Genomic DNA, 20,558 nt, shown 5'->3' with positions numbered 1-20,558 from the left:
GATGCCATCATGTCAATATGGACCAAACCCTCTGAGGAATGCTTCCAGCACCTTGTTGAATCTATGCCATGAAGAATTGAGGCAGTTCTGAAGGCAAAAGGGGGTCCAACCCATTACTAGCATGGTGTACCTAATAAAGTGGCCGGTGAGTGTAGATGATCAGGAACTCGACACTCCACTTTTTCACTTTTAACCCTTAAAAGGGTAAGTACAAGGGGTGTCAAACGATTAAAATTTTTAATCGAGTTAAGTACAGCTTAAAAATTAATTAATCGTAATTAATCGCAATTAATCGCAATTCAAACCATCTATAAAATATGCCATATTTTTCTGTAAATTATTGTTGGAATGGAAAGATAAGACATAAGATGGATATATACATTCAACATACGGTACATAAGTACTGTATTTCTTTATTATAACAATAAATCAACAAGATGGCATTACCATTATTAACATTCTGTTAAAGCGATCCATGGATAGAAAGACTTGTAGTTCCTAAAAGATGAATATTCGTACAGGTTATAGAAATTTTATATTAAAACCCCTCTTCATGTTTTCGTTTTTATAAATTTTTTAAAATTTTCAATCAAAAAATAAACTAGTAGCCCGCTATTGTTGATGTCAATAATTACTTACACAATGCTCAAGGGTGCTGAAGCCTATAAAATCATTTGCACCCAAGCGCCAGCAGAGGGCGCCAAACTCTGAAAAACACAACAAGTACACCTTTCACTGTGCTGACATTTTAATCTGTTTAAGCGGGGCATTTGTGCGTTAATTGCGTCAAATATTTTAACGGGATTAATTTAAAAAATTAATTACCGCTCGGTAACGCGATAATTTTGACAGCCCTAGTAAGTACCTTCTGTATTTTCAGTAATTTACAAATCTTAGCATCATAATTATAATATCATAAATCATGAAACGGACGTCTAGCGGTGTCAATGGCAGCCGATGAGTGCCCTTTAAAGGGTTAACCTGACAACTAACGTCCAGCTGACATCAGCAAAGCACTGACTTATTACTCTGGCAATCGTTTTTCATGCTAATGAGGACAGCCGACACAATATGACACAAACGGATGAACAGACGGCGCGCAGATCGGCAGACGGACAGACGGTCTGAGCTCGGAGAATGTGCTACAGCATCACTTCTGCGATCGCATGGTTAAAGTCAGCGTTTTTGACGCTGTCAACACACACACACACATACACACTGCCCCTCCAACAGCATCCAATTAAAGCACTTGAAACATTTGGCTAAGCAGAATTTTTCCCACTGCCCATTAACTTCCCTGTGTAAAAACAAGCAATCATTTGTCAGCAGAGGTGGTAAAAGTACTCACACTAAGTTTTTTTGAGTAACTTGTTTGAGTGTTGGTGGGAACCTCTGTGTACCTCACGATACGATGCGATGTGTGATACAAGGTTGACGATATAACAATTATCGATATGTGGAAATCATTCTAAAATATTCTACAGAAAAACAAATAAACACAAAAACGAGCTTTTTCAACCATCTGCTGTGAATTGGAATAAGTTATCACTACAGTCCCTGACAAAAGTCTTGTCGCTTATCCATTTTGTAGAAACAATTGCTAATAACCTGACTTTTAATAATTCAGTTGGTTGATGGTGAATGTACAAAAATATATTTGTTTCACGAAAAAAAAGATTTATACTTTAATGAAGAGATAAAGGTCAAATTTTGGCAAAACAAAAGTTTTGTCGCCTACGGAAAGTAGTGTGAAAATTGAACAAAAAAATTGACTTCAAATACAAAAATATTAGGGCTGTCAAAATGATCGCGTTAACGGGCGGTAATTAATTTTTTTAATTAATCACGTTAAAATATTTGACGCAATTAACGCACATGCCCTGCTCAAACAGGTTAAAATGACAGTACAATGTAATGTCCGCATGTTCCTTGTTTTTTTTGGTGTTTGGCGCCCTCTGCTGGCGCTTGGGTCCAACTGATTTTATGGGTTAGTACCATGAGTGAGCATGGTGTAATTATTGACATCAACAATTGCGAGCTACTTGTTTATTTTTTGATTGAAAATTTTACAAATTTTAATAAAACGAAAACATTAAGAGGGAGTTTTAATATAAAATTTCTATAACTTGTGCTAACATTTATCTTTTAAGAACTACAAGTCTTTCTATCCATGGATCGCTTTAAGAGAATGTTAATAATGTTAATGCCATCTTGTTGATTTATTGTTATAATAAAGAAATACAGTACTTATGTACCGTATGTTGAATGTATATATCCATCTTGTGTCTTATCTTTCCATTCCAACAATAATTTATAGAGAAATATGGCATATTTTATACATGGTTTGAATTGTGATTAAGTACGATTAATTAATTTTTAAGCTGTAATTAACTCAATTAAAAAAATTTATCGTTTGACAGCCCTAAAAAATACGAATTAAGCGAATTAAGTAGTGGTACTGTGAGATCCAAATTTAATATTTTGTATGACCTCCATGTGCTTCGGCAAGGATTCAAACAATTTATTGATGAAGTCATCAGGAACATCAAAGAAAGCAGTCTTGCATGCCTAACAGAGTTCATCAACATTCTTGGGTTTCGTCTTAAAGTGTTAAAGAGTCTTAAAGAGTTATTGAAATCATTTTTTACCCAACAATTTAGGTCGGGTGTGTGCCCAATCACTGATTGGTGGTTTAAAGCTGCCCTGCCCACTATAAAACACACACCCGGTAAGAATTGTCTTAATGAGACGCATTGTCTGATGCGCATCATAGCTCAGACAAAAGAGCTGTTTGGAGACCTGCGATCAAGGATTGTTGATTTGTATAAAGCTGGGAAAGGATACAAAACCATGCCTAAGAGTCTGGATGTTCATCAATTGTCAATCAGAGATTTTATCAACAAATGGAGAGAGTGGCCGTCCACCAAAGATGACGCCAAGAGTTCAGCGCAGAATACTCAGGGATAAAAAGAACCCTAGAGTGTCTGCTAAAGACTTACAGAAATCACTGGCACAGTCCAATATCTCTGTGCACACGTCAACTATATCTAAAACTATGGGCAAGAATGGTGTTCATGGGAGGACTCCACGGAGGAAGCCATTGCTGTCTTAAAAAAAATTGTTGCTCGTTTAATGTTCGCAAAAAGGCACTTGGACACCCCACAGAAGTTTTGGCAAAATATTTTGTGGGGTCATGAAACCCAAGTTGAATTGTTTGGGAGTAACACACAATGTCATGTGTACAGGAAAAATGGAACAGCTCATCAACATCAACACCTCATCCCCACCGTGAAGCATGATGGAGGGAGCATCATGATTCGGGGCTGTTTTGCTACCTCACGGCCTGGACAACTTGCAATCATTAATGGAAGAATGAATTCAAAAGTTTATCAGAATGTTTTGCAGGAAAACCTAAGGCTGTCTGTCAGACAGTTGAAGCTGAAAAGAGGATGGATACTGCAACAAGACAATGATCCAAAACACAGAAGTAAATCAACTTCAGAATGGTTTCAGAAGAACAAAATACACATTCTGGAGTGGTTAAGTCAAAGTCCAGACTTGAACTCCATTGAGATGCTGTGGCATGACCTAAAGACAGCGATTCATGCCAGACATCCCAGGAATCTGACTGAACTACAGCAGTTTTGTAGAGAAGAATGGGCCAAGATTAGTCCGATCTAGTCTAGTCTTGATCTGCAGCAACAGGAAGCATCTGATTGAAGTTATTGCTGCCAAAGGGGGGGGGCCCACAAAATGTTAAATGTGATGGTTCACTTACTTATTTTTCCCCTCTTCTGTCATTGTTTGCATACTATCCTCATTAAAATATGAAAACCTACAAATGTTTGGGTGGTTTTAGTTAAAGCGGACACTGTTTTTTCATCTGTGTGATTTTGACAAAGGTCAGATCATATTTGATGGTGATTTTATGCAGAAATGTGAAAAACTCCAAAAGGTTCAGATACTTTTTCATACCTCTGTACATCAGGATTGAGTTCTAATTCACTCCTATAGTTTTTCTCTGTTGCTTCCCACTACTGCATATGCAATGCACACCCTAATAAATTCACACAACTCATATCAGAGATGACACCGTAATAATTTTAGTGATGTACAGTATGCGTACCATATAAGCGTACCACACAACCCGGCTATATAATATGAAGCCCTGTTCAACTAAAGAGGCATGAATTTTAACAGGGCTCAAAACTTTATAGCTCAGACCAACTCCATAACGACATTTGACTATTTCGACCTCATTCGTGATTAGCTAGTTTAACTGTTTGAATTCACAGTGTGTGCAATGAGAGCATTTTGGTCAAGGAGATGTCGGCAGTCGTGCCTCTCGCGATTCATTTGACAGCTAATTGACTTGTTGAGATGAGCAGAGGATTGAGAACGAGAGATGAAGTCCGTATAGTGTATTAGTGTACTGTAGCTACTTCAAGGTAGTATGAGTCACGGTCTGGCACCGGGGTCCCATGAGATCCGACTACTGACGCCACTGCGCTCTTTCCAGCTCAACAGAACAAAAGAGTCCTGATGAGGATGCAAGTAAGCCTCGATGCTCACCTCAGACATTCCAATATAGTTTGGCTATCGCCTTTTGTTGCTTTGTACAGTTTGCATGTTTCCAATGGATTCTTTTAAAGCCACTGTGGAATGAAATTGCCTGTGCATTATAATTTATTGTATTCCCACCTGGGATAATTAAATTCCCTTTTCTTCCACAGAAGCAGATGTCGCTATTATGTCAAAATGGAAAGGAACATAAAACAATGCAATCCGCGGCCTCAAAGCCGCATTTGGTGCTTTCGCACCTCTACAATAACTTCCTGTAACAAACAATACTTGTTAAACTGCTAAAACAATATGAAACTCGAAATGCTGTTCTTTTATTTTGAATTTTGAATTTTTTTGTGGCTTTTAGTGGTTTCTTTCCATTGGGAAACGGGTTCAGATGGCTTATTTGAGCCGTAAAAGTTGGGCCCTGCGTGCTATTTACAGTGGGGAGAACACGTATTTGATACACTGCCGATTTTTCTGGTTTTCCCACTTGCAAGCCATGTAGACGTCTGTAATTTGTATCATAAGGTCTCTTCAACTGTGAGGGATGGAATCTAATACAAAAATCCAGAAAATCACATTGTATAATTTTTAAATAATAAACTTGTATTTAACTGCATGAAATAAGTATTTGATACATTACCAGCTAGTAAATATTTCGGCTCTTAGTTCTTTTTTAAGAACCCCTCCTGTTCTCCACTCATTACCGGATGTAACTGCACCTGTTTGAACTTGTTACTTGTATAAAAGACACCTGTTCACATGCTCAAACAAACAAACTCCAACCTCTCCACAAAGGCCAAGACCAAAGAACTGTGTAAGGACATCAGGGATACCTGCACAAGGCTGCGATGGGCTACAGGAAAATAAGCAAGCAGCTTGGTGAGAAGGTAACAGCTGTTGGAGCGATTATTAGAAAATGGAAGAAGTTCAAGTTGACGGTCAATCTGCCTCGTTCTGGGGCTCCATGCAAGATCTCACCTCGTGGGGCATCACTGATCATGAGGAAGGTGAGGGATCAGCCCAGAACTACACGGCAGGACCTGGTCAATGACCTGAAGAGAGCTGGAACCACAGTCTCGAAGAAAACCATCGGAAACACATTGCGCCATCATGGATTAAAATCCTACAGCACACGCAAGGTCCCGCTGTTGAAGCCAGTGCATGTCCAGACACGTCTGAAGTTTGCCACTGACCATCTGGATGATCCAGTGGAGCAATAGGAGAAGGGCATGTGGTCGGATGAGACCAAAATTGAACTTTTTGGTCTAAACTCGGCTCGTCGTGTTTGGAGGAAAAAGAAGGATGAGTACAACCCCAAGAACACCATCCCAACTGTGAAACATGGAGGAGAAAATGTCATTTTTTGGGGCTGCTTCTCTGCCAAGGGTACAGGACGACTGCACCGTATTGAGGGGAGGATGGATGGGGATATGTATCGGCAGATCTTGGCTGACAACCTCCTTCCTTCAGTGAGAGCCCTGAAGATGGGTCGTGGCTGGGTCTTCCAGCATGACACCAAGGCAACTAAAGAGTGGCTCCGTAAGAAGCATCTTAAGGTCCTGGAGTGGCCTAGCCAGTCACCAGATCTGAACCCGATAGAAAATCTATGGAGGGAGCTGAAAGTCTGTGTTGCCCGGCAGCAGCCCCGAAACCTGAAGGCTCTGGAGAAGATCTGCATGGAGGAGTGGGCCAAAATCCCTGTTGCAGTGTGTGCAAACCTTGTCAAGGAATACAGGAGCGTTTGGTATCTGTAATAGCAACAAAGGTTTCTGGACCAAATATTAAGTTTAATTTTTGTGATGTATCAAATACTTATTTCATGCAATTAAATGCAAATTTATTATTTAAAAAAATCATAAAACGTGATTTTCTGTATTTTTGTATTAGATTTCGTCCCTCACAGTTGAGAACTTATGATACAAATTACAGACCTCTACATGCTTTGCAAGTGGGAAAACCAGCAAAATCGGCAGTGTATCAAATACTTGTTCTCCCCACTGTACAAAATATGGGCCCTTTGGCCTTATTTTGCTTAGGGCCCCCAAATGGCCTGGGCCGGCCCTGGCTAAGAGGCATGTTGGACAACGACAGTGTTTACAATAGGTGGCAGCAGAGGTTGACTGTCTCCCACAAGCAATGAAGCTTTGCAGCCAATTGGTTCAAAGCGTCATAGTGGTTCATTTGGTCTGATGACAGTCGTATGATTCCGCTGTCAAATAAACTGTTACCAGTTATCTTTTGGTGTAAAAATCCCATAATACAACGAGGACAGCTGTGCCTTACAGTCAACTGCGGCTGATCTATGAACAAATGCCGTTTTCGTGTCAAATTTGGTGGGTGGCGTTTATACTCAGGTGCGCCTTATAGTCCGAAAATGACGGTAAATAATTTGAGCAACTGTTTTTAATAGGAAAGTCATATTAAACCTTGTCTTCCCATTTAAAGCATTGCCTCTGGCAGTTACTACGAAAAAAATTGAACTGGATATTAATCATCTCAAAACTCTCCACATAAATTCTCTGCGCTCGTCAGAATCCCAATGCGAGGAAAATCAAAGCATGCGGACGCCGCGGATCAATATTAACACAATCTTTTCCGCTCATAATCCTGCAGCGCTCCAATTATCTGCGGTCGATATGCTAAAAAAAAAAAAAAAAATGTCGAAATCAATGTTGAATGTTATAACTAATGATGGCGTTTTTGGAGTTTATTGAGTCTTAGCATTGATCTCTATTGATGTGTCAAACTGTGCAGCAAAAGCCATTGGATTAACATGGCGCCATGTTGAGGTTATACAGTCAGTGCTCACATGCATTCAAATAAATCTAACATTTTAAAGGGTTTATTTCTGCTCTGAAAAGTACAGATAAGCTAAAAAAGGAAATGAGACACTTCCTTGGACAAACACACCCAAACAACTAGCACGTACAACAACTTTTTACAAAATGGGTGGAGGGTTCGACACCACCGCCATAAGTCCAAATTCCATCACTTGCAGATCTGATAATACTTCATTTTTAGTCGTTTTAGTGCAGGCAGCGCTTAAGAAAAAACATACATCCTTCCCCCCTCTACACTAGCTCTGCCTGCCATTCTTCTTTGTCCAGCGTTAATAACAACACGCCTGGCTACACACAGTGGTCTGATGGTGACAAATTGGAAAAGTAATGAGTGGGATTCATGTACATGCACACAAGGGAATACACTGACTGACAGAGGCAACTATTGATCCGGCTCAAATACAAGAAGATTGATTGTTTTACCCCCCAGGAACAAGACACATATGAATGCAAGAGAACCTCAGTAATAAAATGAAGAATAGGTGTGCATGCCTTTGTATTTAATTCCCTTAATAAAAAAAAAAAAAAACCACTTTCCAGACAATAGCTTCGTGTTTATGGTCCGAACAATAGCTTTCTCTTGACAAAAGCACCAACGCCTGCGCAGCCATGAACTGTGCTCTCACGCAGCCTCTTGATTTGAAAGAGGTGCTTCACAGCCTCGCCGCACATCATGTAGTGGCCTTTTGATTTTGTTTTTAAAATGAACAATAGCAGCATGGCAATCATTGATTAACCCTTTTAAGCAGAAATTATGATTTTTTTTAAACTGACAGAGGACTGTACTCATTCCACTCAATGGCTGCCAATCCATTTTGATGGATTGGACGTCTAGCGTCGTCAATGGCACTGAAAGATGATATTCACAAGTCCTCCCAGTTTAAATGAATTGGACGTCTATCGCCGGAAATGGCATGCAGTGATTTGAATACTATGAGAAAAAAAATAACTTTAGCATGTTATTTGTTCATGAACATTGTAATAATTCATAAATTCATTTACAATGGCGTACCACACGCATGCTATTTTTAGACCGTGACGTCACATCGTAAAGCGGAAGTAAAGCCGAAGTGGGACATTATAAAACCGCCCTCGCATAGGAACAACGTAATTTGTGCGACTTTTCGCCGGTAATCTTTCAAAAACGAACATGCCGATCACGCATTGCTTTTTTGGAACTTGTAGAAACGACTCTAGACATTACGACACATGACGGATGTTTTCTTCATACGTTTCCGGAAACCAAAAACTCGGGAGGAAAAAATATGAAGACCGAATCAACTTGCTAGGACTTTAACACCAGCTCGGTGAATCCATTCACATTTCATATGCAGTAAACATTTTGTCTGGTTGGCATGGTCTTTCAGAGGACAAAAAGGTAAGCCATTTTTATATTTTTAACTATATTCTTAACTATATTTTTATTTGTAGCGTAACGTTGTGCCGTACTGCTTTTCTGCCTGACAATGAATGACCTGAAAAGAATTACAATGGTATCTGACTGCCACTGTTACCGTTTCTGTTATTCATATATATATATATATATATATATATATATATATATATATATATATATATATATATTAGGGTTGTTCCAATCATGTTTTTTTGCTCCCGATCCGATCCCGATCGTTTTAGTTTGAGTATCTGCCGATCCTGATATTTCCCAATCCGATTGCTTTTTTTTGCTCCCGATTCAATTCCAATCATTCCCGATAATTTTTCCCGATCATATACATTTTGGCAATGCATTAAGAAAAAAATGAATAAAACTCGGATGAATATATACATTCAACATACAGTACATTAGTACTGTATTTGTTTATTATGACAAAAAATCCTCAAGATGGCATTTACATTATTAACATTCTTTCTGTGAGAGGTATCCACGGATAGAAAGACTTGTAATTCTTAAAGGATAAATGTGACTTTGTATATTGTGACTAAATATTGCCATCTAGTGCATTTGTTGAGCTTTCAGTAAATGATACTGCAGCCATTTAACTTCTGCCCAAATGCATGATGGGAAGTGCAACATGACTGTGCGTAGGGGCACCAATTGATATATCTTCTCTGCGTTGGGAAAGAACATAGGGTGTTGAAAAAATGATCAACTACTACCTTTCTTCCCCACATTGCCTCCCACGTTATTTTTAACTGCTGAGAGAGAGGTATTGTAAGGCTTTAGCCACGTAAAACATGGCTCCAAAGGCTGTCAAAATTCTCTCTACTCATTATACGCTGCCTTTTAGCGCGATCTATAGGTAAAACAGCGTCTTTATAGATTGAACGCGACAATGCGTGAGTGGGTCGTGCAGCGCATGCGTTAATTATTTAACGTGATTAATTTAAAAAATTAATTACCGCCGTTAATGCAATAAATTTGATAGCCCTACTTTAAGCCAAAACTACTCTGGATGAGTGTAAGACATTTTCTCTGTAACGTGAAATACAATTAAAAAACGATTTAAATAGAAAAAATATATATATATATCAAAAAACAGGCATGTCCCATATTTTTTTTCCCGATTCCGATACTTTGAAAATGACGCAATCGGACCCGATCGATCGGCATCGTTTAAAAAAAAAAAAAAAAGGGGAGAACAAGTATTTGATACACTGCGAATGGGAAAACCCATTGGCAGTGTATCAAATACTTGTTCTCCCCACTGTATATACACACACATATATATAAATACTGTATATACACACACACATATATATATATATATATATATATATATATATATATATATATATATATTTATATATTTATATTTATATACTCAACTCCAAAAACCTGAAACCAAACCAATACCAATCGTGGACTTAACGTATTATGGCTAATTGTAACTAGAGATGTCCTGATCCGATATTTGGATCAGATCGGACGCCGATATGGGCAAAAAAATGCGCATCGGTATCGGATCGGAACACGGAAAAATTCCGATCCAGACTTCCGATCCAGTTTTTTTTTAATGTCCGGTCCGGGTTTTCCAGTGCACCGATTTACATAATCCATTCCAGTTTTTGCTTCGGTTTGCTTAAACTCCGGTCCGCATTTTACGGCACACCTTCAACACACTACATTTCCGTCTCCCAATTTACCAAGAGACTTTATCGGTAAAAAATTCAGCTGTGTGGGATCATTTCACCTTAAAGGACGACAAAGACGAAGAGGCAGAGTGCAACATATGCCACAATAAAGTCAAGCGTAGTGGTAAAGCTGCAAGAAGTTTTAATACAACCAACCTAATCAAGCATTTAGCGAAATACCACCACAAACAATATGAGGAGTATGTTAAGAAAACCGAAGACAAAAAGAAAGGTCCTACGCAACTAACACTGGCAGATATTTTTGCTATGCGTGACAAACTGGCACTCGACAGAACCAAAGCCCAGGGAATAACAAGAGTCATTGCCGAAGAATTCATTCTGGATGACGAGCCATTATCTCACGTGAGTAAAGACGCACCATCCAACAATTAGAACCACGGTACAACATGCCCAGCCGTCATTACATCCTTGAGGGATTCAGCCGTGGAAGATTCGCGAACGAGTCACAAACATCCAAATTCCGATTATTGAAATATGTCAAGTATAGCAGAACTAATACACAGCGCGTTCTTCAGGACGCAATGAGAAACTGACCGCATTGCGTCCCGAAAGTAAACATAATACTTGTCATAGACCCGGGTAATGCCAATGCTCAACTCACGGCTTTAGCTCAACTCATGTCGCTGGATAAAAAACACAAGAATACCTGAGTGCTGCTGACAGCCGCTACAAACTACGTCAACGTCATTTTACTGGAGATAATAGATATCATATGTATGTAGAACTAGATACAACACGACAGACTCGACTGCGTTAGCAACATTGAAGTATTGAAAACCAGATGTGGTAGTAAACAGCCGCCATCTTAAAGCAGAAGACTTCCCTAGTAGGCTGTTGTGAACCTTCCAAGTGAACCTAATTAAACCTAATTAACTCTTTATCTAAACTACTCCTAAATCGGCAAAATCTTGACCTGAATCTATCTTCAAAACAGTTTTGAAACTTTCACATGTCAAAAGTAGACAGAAGGGAAATTGGAATAACGGGAGCAATTTTAACAACTTTAACAGTTGATTCGCAAAATTAAATGAATTGAATGTAGTTTAAAGCTGCTGATACAGAATGGGGACTTGAGTATTTTATTTACTGTTTTAAAATGTTAACTTGATACTGAAATAGTCGTTTATGTAAACCTGAGAGGCTTTTTATACAATTTTTGTAACTAATGCACGAAACATTAAAAGCATCTAATAGCATTTAAAGCATTTAACAGCTTGGGGGATTTGGGATTTTCCACTCAGGTTGTTGGTGTGTTATGCTTTTTTAAGACAGTTTACAATATTACTTGCACGTTTTACTGACTGACTATGCCATTTCTGTTTGTTATTTATAATGTTTTGTGTTTGTCACTGAATAAACAGGTCAGTTTCTTGTTACCAACCATTGTGTGTTTTTCAAACTCACCTAATCCAGCTGGCTAGATGTTATCAAGAGAACTAAAACCTTCTTCAACATGAGTCTGACAATTAAGTAAGGAGGCTAAATAACTTTTAACTTTAACACATGCTCAGATTGGTCTGTATCGGTATCGGCCAGTATCGGTATCGGATCGGAAGTGCCAAAACCTGGATCGGGACATCCCTAATTGTAATGTGATGCCCCACTGGATGCTTTAATAATGATAAATGTAACAACTTCAAGGTAGTCCAACAAACATTCTGTGAAAAATAAGAGAACAACATCAACTGAAGTTATGGCAAAAGTGCCTATATTGCACCACTATATTGTGGAAATGAAAATAGTGCAAACATCCGTTTTCAGGATCAAGTGCAAAGTGCCAATAAGGCACTGCCATATCACATATGGCTCACACCGTGCTTCTGGCTTAAAAACACAACAAGGCTCACAGCTTCAGTAGAGTGAATGAGGTATGTAATGAGTGTATAATTCAATATTTTTTCCCATCTTTTATTGTTCATTTAATTTTTGCAACATGAATGCAAATGGTCTGCTCACATACCAAATCCCCAGCATCTTAGTTTAGAGACATCTAGTGGTTAATAAGCATAATTGTTGTGCTAAACTGTGCCCCCCCCTAGTACAACGTAGGAAGCGTGCTATATTAACTAAGAAGGCAACACACATGTTGGCCGAAAAGACAGTAGATAATGAAAAATAATTGTCAATATTAAAGCTGCAGCTATCGATTATTTTAGAATTCAATTAATCTATCCTCTAGTTAGTTTGAATAATCGAGTATTCAGAATACGAACTTTTAATGCGTTGCGGAATACATTTTAGGAGATGTAAAACAATGGCTGGCTAAGATTGCACATTCAAAAAAGCATTAAATGCGAATATATAATACAATTCCCAAGTGTTTTTTCAAACTATGCAGAATTGCACTCGCTTTCAATTTAAAAATAGAATACCTGAGCTTAGCCTCAAACAGTATAAAAAAAATGGCCTCAAACAGTTTAAAAAATATGATCTAAGTACAACAAAAGAACACTTGCCTAACTTGCATAGTATAAATCTGATAGCTTAAATGCTACAAGATGCAAACTTTTTTTTTTTTTTTTTTTACAATTCCCCTAACAAATCGTTCAAACACATATTTCCACATCAGATGGCTAAACATACCTATGAACTAAATTACGAATGCATAAAAAAATAAAATTAGCTCAAACAAAAATGTACCTTATCTTGGTCTTAAAAGGGAGCAGCTGGATTCAGCTATGTTACATGAGTTATGTCATATTCACTGTTGTCACTAGAGGGCAGTGTTTCCAGCCAAATCAATAAAACTAAATGCAAACACTTTCAAAACAAACCATTACAACGCCACTCTAATTAAACGAATACTCGAAAAAGCAAAATTTGATTCGAATGTTTTTTCTTATCGAATTCCTTGAGTTAATCGATTAATCGTTGCAGCTCTAGTCAATATTATCTGACATTTTAAAATGCTTTTATCGGCCGATATTATCGGCTACCTGCTAATATCAGAACACGCTAATAAATTATGTGAAGAAATTTTTTTTTAACCATCAATCTGATATAATCTTTAATGCCTAGAACATATAGTTTAATGCTTTTTAAGGGCTACATTTTGACAAAATCCATTTAATGACTTTTAATGCTTTTTAATGACCCACATAAAACCCTGATACATTAACGCTTTGATTTATAAGCATCAGGGCCCAATTGTGAATTATTACTGCATTAATATTTTTTTGCATAGTGCCATCTGCTGGCTGTGCAGGATTTCCTGCTGTCCTATTTGCCCTGAAACATAAATCTCCATCCCGTAGCCACATGCTCAACCTTTTGAACTTTTCCACTTTGCCGTCACACTAAAAAACAAAACTTCTCATACATGCTCTGGCACAGCTGACACTAGCTCGGAGCAGATAGCTCGATGATTTATGCTTGTATAAAGAACTGACAGAACGGTGAAGATGAGCGCCACACCAATTTCCTACATTCCATGCCCTCGAAACTTGCTCCATTCCACTCAAAATAACACACTGACGGAGCGCAGGCACAAGTTCATTCAACTTTAGGATTAAGATATCAGAGGAGCCGTGGGATTCATTTCCCTGTTAGATACCACAAGGAAAAACAACAACTCCGAACAGCGCATATTCATAGTTGGCCCATTTTACATGGAATGGAAATATGGAACAATATGGGTGCCAAAAGCTATTTAATACAGGCTGGTCAGCAAGGTTAAGGATTACTGCGGGATTTACTAGCTCATGGTACGAGACGAAAACAGCAAAACAGCTCTTACCATTACAATATTACGCACTAGATTATATCGACCCATAGACTCCACCATCAGTTGACAAGACAGCTCCCACAGACATTGCGCTATGCCTTCCCATAGAGGGCCGACCCAGGAAGATCTTTGAGTTCGCTTTCACTGTGATAAACTCAAACACACGCTACGTTCTAACGCCTGATTTAGGTGGAAACAGGACGAAGGTTTTACTACATACAAGCAGGCAGGAGTGTCTTAAGAGTGATTTAGTCGAGGATTGTAGGTAATTATTATATTAAATAGCACCATGCATGCAATTTAAAACGTGGAGAAAAAAAATAATAATAAATCGATAAAATTAGTGTAATTTTGGCTTGAGATATTTACGTGAAATGAACGATAACTGCCTGGTTTTTGCTTTTAACTGACAATTTAGGCTGTTTTGCGTTCATATCTATAGAAATTCCACAATTTAAGCATTGATTTACAAGAATTTTCAACTTAAAATGCTCTTTGGGTAACACTTTATAATAACTATCCGTTTTACTAGTTAATAGATCATTAGTAAACTGTTGATAAATGATTTATTGTTGATATGTGAAGTATTTGTTAACAGTTTGTTCAGTATTTACAGGGTGTTCTTCACCTGAAAAACGGTTTGTGTCGAAACGTTTCCAGTTTTTGTGTGTAACGTTAGGCATTTCTATCTTTTCAGGTTAAAAAATGCCGTTCACTTCAAAAGAAAAGGCATTTTGATAAGGCATTTTGCAGGCAGCGCTTATGTTGCACATTTATGAAAATCTGCCATAGAACTAACAAATATTTGTACTTTTCTTTGTATATTTAACCAATAAAACTTATGACCTTCAACATAAAGTGTATATAGTTTTATTAAGATCCATCAACTAGCATTGGCATTTAGAATGGGGTCAACCATATTGGAACACCCTGTAAATGCTTAACAAACTGTTAACAAATACGTCACAAATCAACAATAAATCAATTATCAACAGTTTACTAATGATCTATTAACTAGTATAACGGATAATTATTATAAAGTGTTACCGCTCTGTTTCGTGACGGCCGCCATGTTGGATTACACAATACCGTAACTTTTGCTTGAAATATTTACGTAAAATGAACAATAACTGCACGTTTTTTGCTTTTAACCAAGAGTCTAGACTGTTTTACGTTCATTTCTATATAAATTCAACAATTAAAGCATTTACAAGAATTTTCAACCTTAAAAGCACTTTTTTTTGTGACGGTCGCCATGTTGGATTACACAACACCATAACTTTTGCTTAAAATATTTACGTAAAATAAACGATAACTGCAAGTTTTTTTGCTTTTCACCAAGAATCTAGACTGTTTTACGTTCATATCTATAGAAATTCAACAATTTAAGCATTTATTTACAAGAATTTTCAACTTAAAAAGCTCTTTGTTTCGTGACAGCCACCATGTTGGTTTACACAACACCAAGACCAAGAATCTAGATTGTTTTACTTTAATATCTATAGAAATTCCGAGATTTAAGCATTTATTTATAAAAATATTCAACGAATAAAAGGTCTTTGTTTTGTAACGGCCGCCATGTTGGGGTTTGTATCGCTACATGTGACATTTAAGTTGCCATTTCTGGCAAAAACATTAAATGTTGCTATTGATCCTGAAAATATAGGTGATTATCTCTGCATGTGGTGATTTTTGTGCATCTAGCATAACATCTGATAATTTTATAGCCATTATAAGTTTTTAAAAATATTTATATAAAAAACAATTAATCAGAATTTAATTATGGAATGACTTTTGAATTTTTTGATGCATCTGCTCATGGAGACACATACTAGTATATGCCTAAGGGAGGTGCACGTTTTTTTTTTTTTTTTTTTTTAAATCGGCCCCCTACGGATCAGCCCCGAACCCCATCAACTAATAGTGAAGTCTACGATTGACCAATAGTTAGGCAAAGTTCAAATCATTAACCCCTTAATGCCTGCAATATGAAGTAACTGTCAGAGAATCACAAAATTTGAAAAATAAGGTATTAATGAAACCCTTTTTTCAAATTTGTGAAAAAGAAAAATAATTACCGTATTGGCCCGAATATAAGACGGCCCTGATTATAAGACAACCCCCTCTTTTTTAAGGCTCAAGTTTGAAAAAAAGAATTTTGAACACCAAATTAATTTTTATACAGAAAATAATTACAGTACATCCGAAACAAATGATTATAACAATATATTTGTGAGAAAAAGCATGTTATTTTGCCTCATTCAAATCTTAATATCTGAACATTTAAATACGTAAACTAAAGTCAATCACATTCGTAAATGAATGGCTTCTGGTTTTTGAAATGTAAAATAAACTAATCTATTGTGATAAAACAACAAAACTGCAATAACTGCATTAACCATCAAAGTGAGGTCTAACTGTAACTGCAGTCTTGAAACAAAACTGAATAAGGAAAAACATTGCAATAAAATAATGCAAACTGGTTAAACTTGAGAGTAGCTGAGATCTATCATGACAGAACATCGCTTCAATGATATCTGCCGCCATCTAGCGTTGTGAATGGGTATAACGTCTAGACCGCGAATATAAAACGACCCCCACTTTTTCAGTCTTATTTCAATGCAAAAAACACTGTCTTATATTTGGGCAAATACGGTAATATGTGTTATAAGCGCTCGGGCAAATACGGTAATATGTGTTATAAGCGCTCTAATATCTATAACCCTTGCTAAATCCTGTTTTTTTTCTCTCATGGAACCTGCAGATGCATGAGTTGACTTGCATCCATTTTTTTTTTGGAGGAAAGATATTTCAAAATTCTCAAGTCTCAAAATCATGAAATTCTAAGTGTATCAAATGTGATACATTTGGCATTAAGGGGTTAAATCACATTTTAGAAGTACTTTTACATACTGGTTTTTATGTTATGCCATCTTAAAATCATCGTGATTTATTTCCGCTTGACACAACATACAAGGTCAACAATTGTTAAGCTACAATTATGTTGATGATTTTATCAATTTGATAATGAGTTGAATTTTTAGTCCACCTTTAATTTCCCAAATAAAAAGTAATCTGTGTTTTTACAACAGTACAATTACTAATTTGAAATAACAATAATGATAATAATTATATATTTTTTTAATGTTTTTCCTCTATTTCTGAGTTGCTTTTCATTTTTATGCTTTTTTAAGTTTTTCAGAACGAGGATACAAAGCTACACTTTTTATGCAGAACAACGAAATGGCAACAGCTACTAGTATATTGCTAGTACTACTTATCATGCATAATAACAGTAATACTACTTGGCGTGAATAATAATTCAGCGTATATGCAAGCATTTAACTGACTTCAAAATCAATTCTTTTGTGATATACATCATGAAATCACGACTAGTTAAAGTGTTGAAATCAAGCTACTCATTTTGAATTTTGTACAAAATTGATAAAAGAATCCACATCATACAGCAAAAGTAATGAAGAGTATAAAAAGGTGTCAAAGCTCAAACATAAGTCGCAAAGGTTTACGTCTTGTCACGCGTACGGTGTAAATTAAGCTATCAATTCTTAAATCAGGCTGTAAATGTTTAAGCAGTGAATTACCACAAAGAGTGAGGGAGTGAGCTGGGGCCGTAAAAAAGTTAGAATGACTTCCAAGCACCCCCGATTTCCCATCTAGCACTCACTCACCAGCCCTGAGGCGAAGAAGACCACCAGCAGCGCCAGGCAGGTTCCCATGACGATGAGCAGCAGGAAGACGATGAGCGGATGCTGCTGGCTCATCCTGTAGTAGGACTCGTACAGCCAGTCCTGCCGCTTCTCGACCCCGGCGCACACCTCGGACCCCTGCGAGCCAGGGCATCCCTCAACTCCCGGGTTGTCGGGCCCCTCGCCGCTCTCTCCTACATCGTTCTTCTCCAGCAGGTAGCGTCCACGGGTCCACAGGGCCTCCTCCCACATGGGTGGGGAGTCTTGTGGGGGTGTCACCAAAAAGAAGTTGGGATTGGATGTAAGTGATGCGCAAAAGTGGGTGAAGATGTCAGTTCTTCCTCCCCTCGGGACTTTCCTCACGTCCTCTCAGGACAGCATTAATGTCCCTCTTCAGGGCTGCTCTTTAAAAGGAGTCGGCCCATCAGTTTGGCGTCCTCTCTCACTACTGCGTGCGACTCGGCCGAGGTGCAGATGAGAACTGGGAGGGAGTGACTGTGTTGAGCTGGAAGGGAGGGGAAAAAAAGTGTGAAGTGAGAGAGAGAGAGGGTGTGTACCAGTGTGGTGCAGGAGAAATTGTGTGAGTGTAGTCCAGAAACAGACCAATGAATGAGAGGAACGGAAGACAGAGTGAGGACTGGATCCAGAAAGAAGATAAGGAGCCTGATGTCACTGGTGTGTGCGTAAAAGCGCTTTGAAAGTGAGTGGCTGAGACAGGTTATAACAGCTGTACTGAAGCTCAAAGCAAGAAGACGCACTCACACTGTGTACCCAAGTAGAAGTACAGATATCTTGTCATAAAAGGAAAAGTACAAGTAGAAGTACCAATTTCTCTTCTTTAGTTAACTCTGTCAATGCCAGCCATTCAAAAAAAAGAAAAAAAACCCAAAACAAAACAGTAGTGCCAGCTGCTTTTTCTTCAGTCTTCAGCAGTGGAACAGGTAAGTTTCAAGAATTTTAGTCACTCCTTTTAAGAACAAAAAATTAGGTTTCAAAACACATCAAATAGTGCATGTGCGACATTTCAACAGCTGACCAAGGGTGTCATTCAAAGCTAAAAAATAATTAGGAAATAGCTTTGGATGGCTAAGTAATAAAATATTAGTATAACTTAACAACTGCAGTCTCGCTCTTTGTTATTTTCAGACATGGGTAGTACTGAGTTACATTTACCGTAATTTTCGCACTATAAGCCGCTACCCACCAAATGTGACACGAAAACGGCATTTGTTCATAGATAAGCCGCACTGGACTATAAACCGCAGCTGTCCTCACTGTATTATGGGATATTTACTCCAAAAGATATTAACCGGTAACGCTTTATTTGACAGTGGCATTGTATGACTGTCATAAGACCAAATGAACCCTCATGAAGCTTTGAAACAATTGGCTGCAAAGCTTCATTGCTTCAAGAAGCTTCATTTGGCCATCACTGCTCCCTTGGGGAGACAGTCGAACCTTTTCTTCCACCTGCTGTCAACAATGTTGTTGTCCAACACGCCTCATAGCATGCATTGCAGCGCTACAGATGTAAATAACAATCAAAAATCATGATCTGTCCTAATTATTTATTCAGTTACTGTTCAAGTTGTTTCATAAATTGCTAGTTATGGTATTCGGTAACACTTTATTGGAAAGTGGTGCCATAAGACTGTTATTAATCATAACTATGGCATGACACTGTCATGAGCATTAATTAATGCTTATAACAGATGTCATTTAGTGTTATCTGGCAAATTATCTCACTTTTGAATGGAAGTAAAAGATCCAGACTGGACTTAAATAGCGTTAGTAACTAAACTAGAGATGATGCCGATCGATCGGGTCCGATCACGTCATTTTCAAAGTATCGGAATCGGCAAAAAAATATCGGACATGCCTTTTTTTTTTAAAATATTATATATATATATATATATATAATATATATATATTTTAATTAAATCGTTTTCTAATTGTATTTAATGTTACAGACATAAAATGTTACACTTATCCAGAGTCTTTAGTTTAGGCTTAAGGTAGGGTTATCAAGTTTATCCCAATAACGGCGGTAATTAATTTTTTTTTTAAATGCATCACGTTAAAATATTTGATGCAATTAATGCATGCGCTGCACGACCCACTCACGCATTGTCGCGCTCAATCTGTAATGGCGCCGTTTTACCTATATAGAGAGCTACAGCGGGGAGAACAAGTATTTCATACACAGTCAATGGGAAAACCCATTGGTAGTGTATCAAATACTTGCTCTCCCCACTGTAAAAGGCAGCGTAAAATGAGTAGAGTAAATTTTAGCAACCTTTGGAGCCCTTATTTAATTGGCTAAAGCCTTACAACTCCTCTCCCTATGATTAGAAATATCGTGGGAAGCAATGTGGTGAAGCAAGGTAGTAACTGATCTTTTTCCTAACACCCAATGTTATTTCCCAACGCAGAGAAGATATATCAATGGGTAGCACTACGCACAGTCATGGTTCCACTTCCCATCATGCATTTGGGCATGGCTACAGTATCATTTACTGAAAGCTCAACAAATACACTAGATGGCAATATTTAGTCACATTTGTCGTTTAAGAATTACAAGTCTTTCTATCCGTGGATCCC

At 37.7% G+C, this 20,558-nt stretch overlaps 1 protein-coding gene across 3 annotated transcripts in view; it reads right to left on the bottom strand.

Moving 5' to 3' along the window:
* The window catches only part of adcy2b (adenylate cyclase 2b (brain)), a 122,112-nt gene extending 103,546 nt beyond the window's left edge, over window positions 1–18,566 (bottom strand). For all 3 annotated transcript variants that reach the window (XR_009061871.1, XM_057827897.1, XM_057827898.1), the window contains exon 1: window positions 17,940–18,566. Coding sequence is in view for 2 of the 3 variants with exons in the window: in XM_057827897.1 (XP_057683880.1) it covers window positions 17,940–18,209 (270 nt within the window). In the remaining variant the exon portion in view is untranslated. The remainder of the gene's footprint in view (window positions 1–17,939) is intronic.
* Window positions 18,567–20,558: the final 1,992 nt, after the last annotated feature.

The sequence above is a fragment of the Corythoichthys intestinalis genome, chromosome 22 (genome assembly GCF_030265065.1).
Source record: "Corythoichthys intestinalis isolate RoL2023-P3 chromosome 22, ASM3026506v1, whole genome shotgun sequence".
Lineage (NCBI taxonomy): Eukaryota > Metazoa > Chordata > Actinopteri > Syngnathiformes > Syngnathidae > Corythoichthys > Corythoichthys intestinalis.
This window is presented reverse-complemented; position numbering and strand designations above follow the sequence as displayed.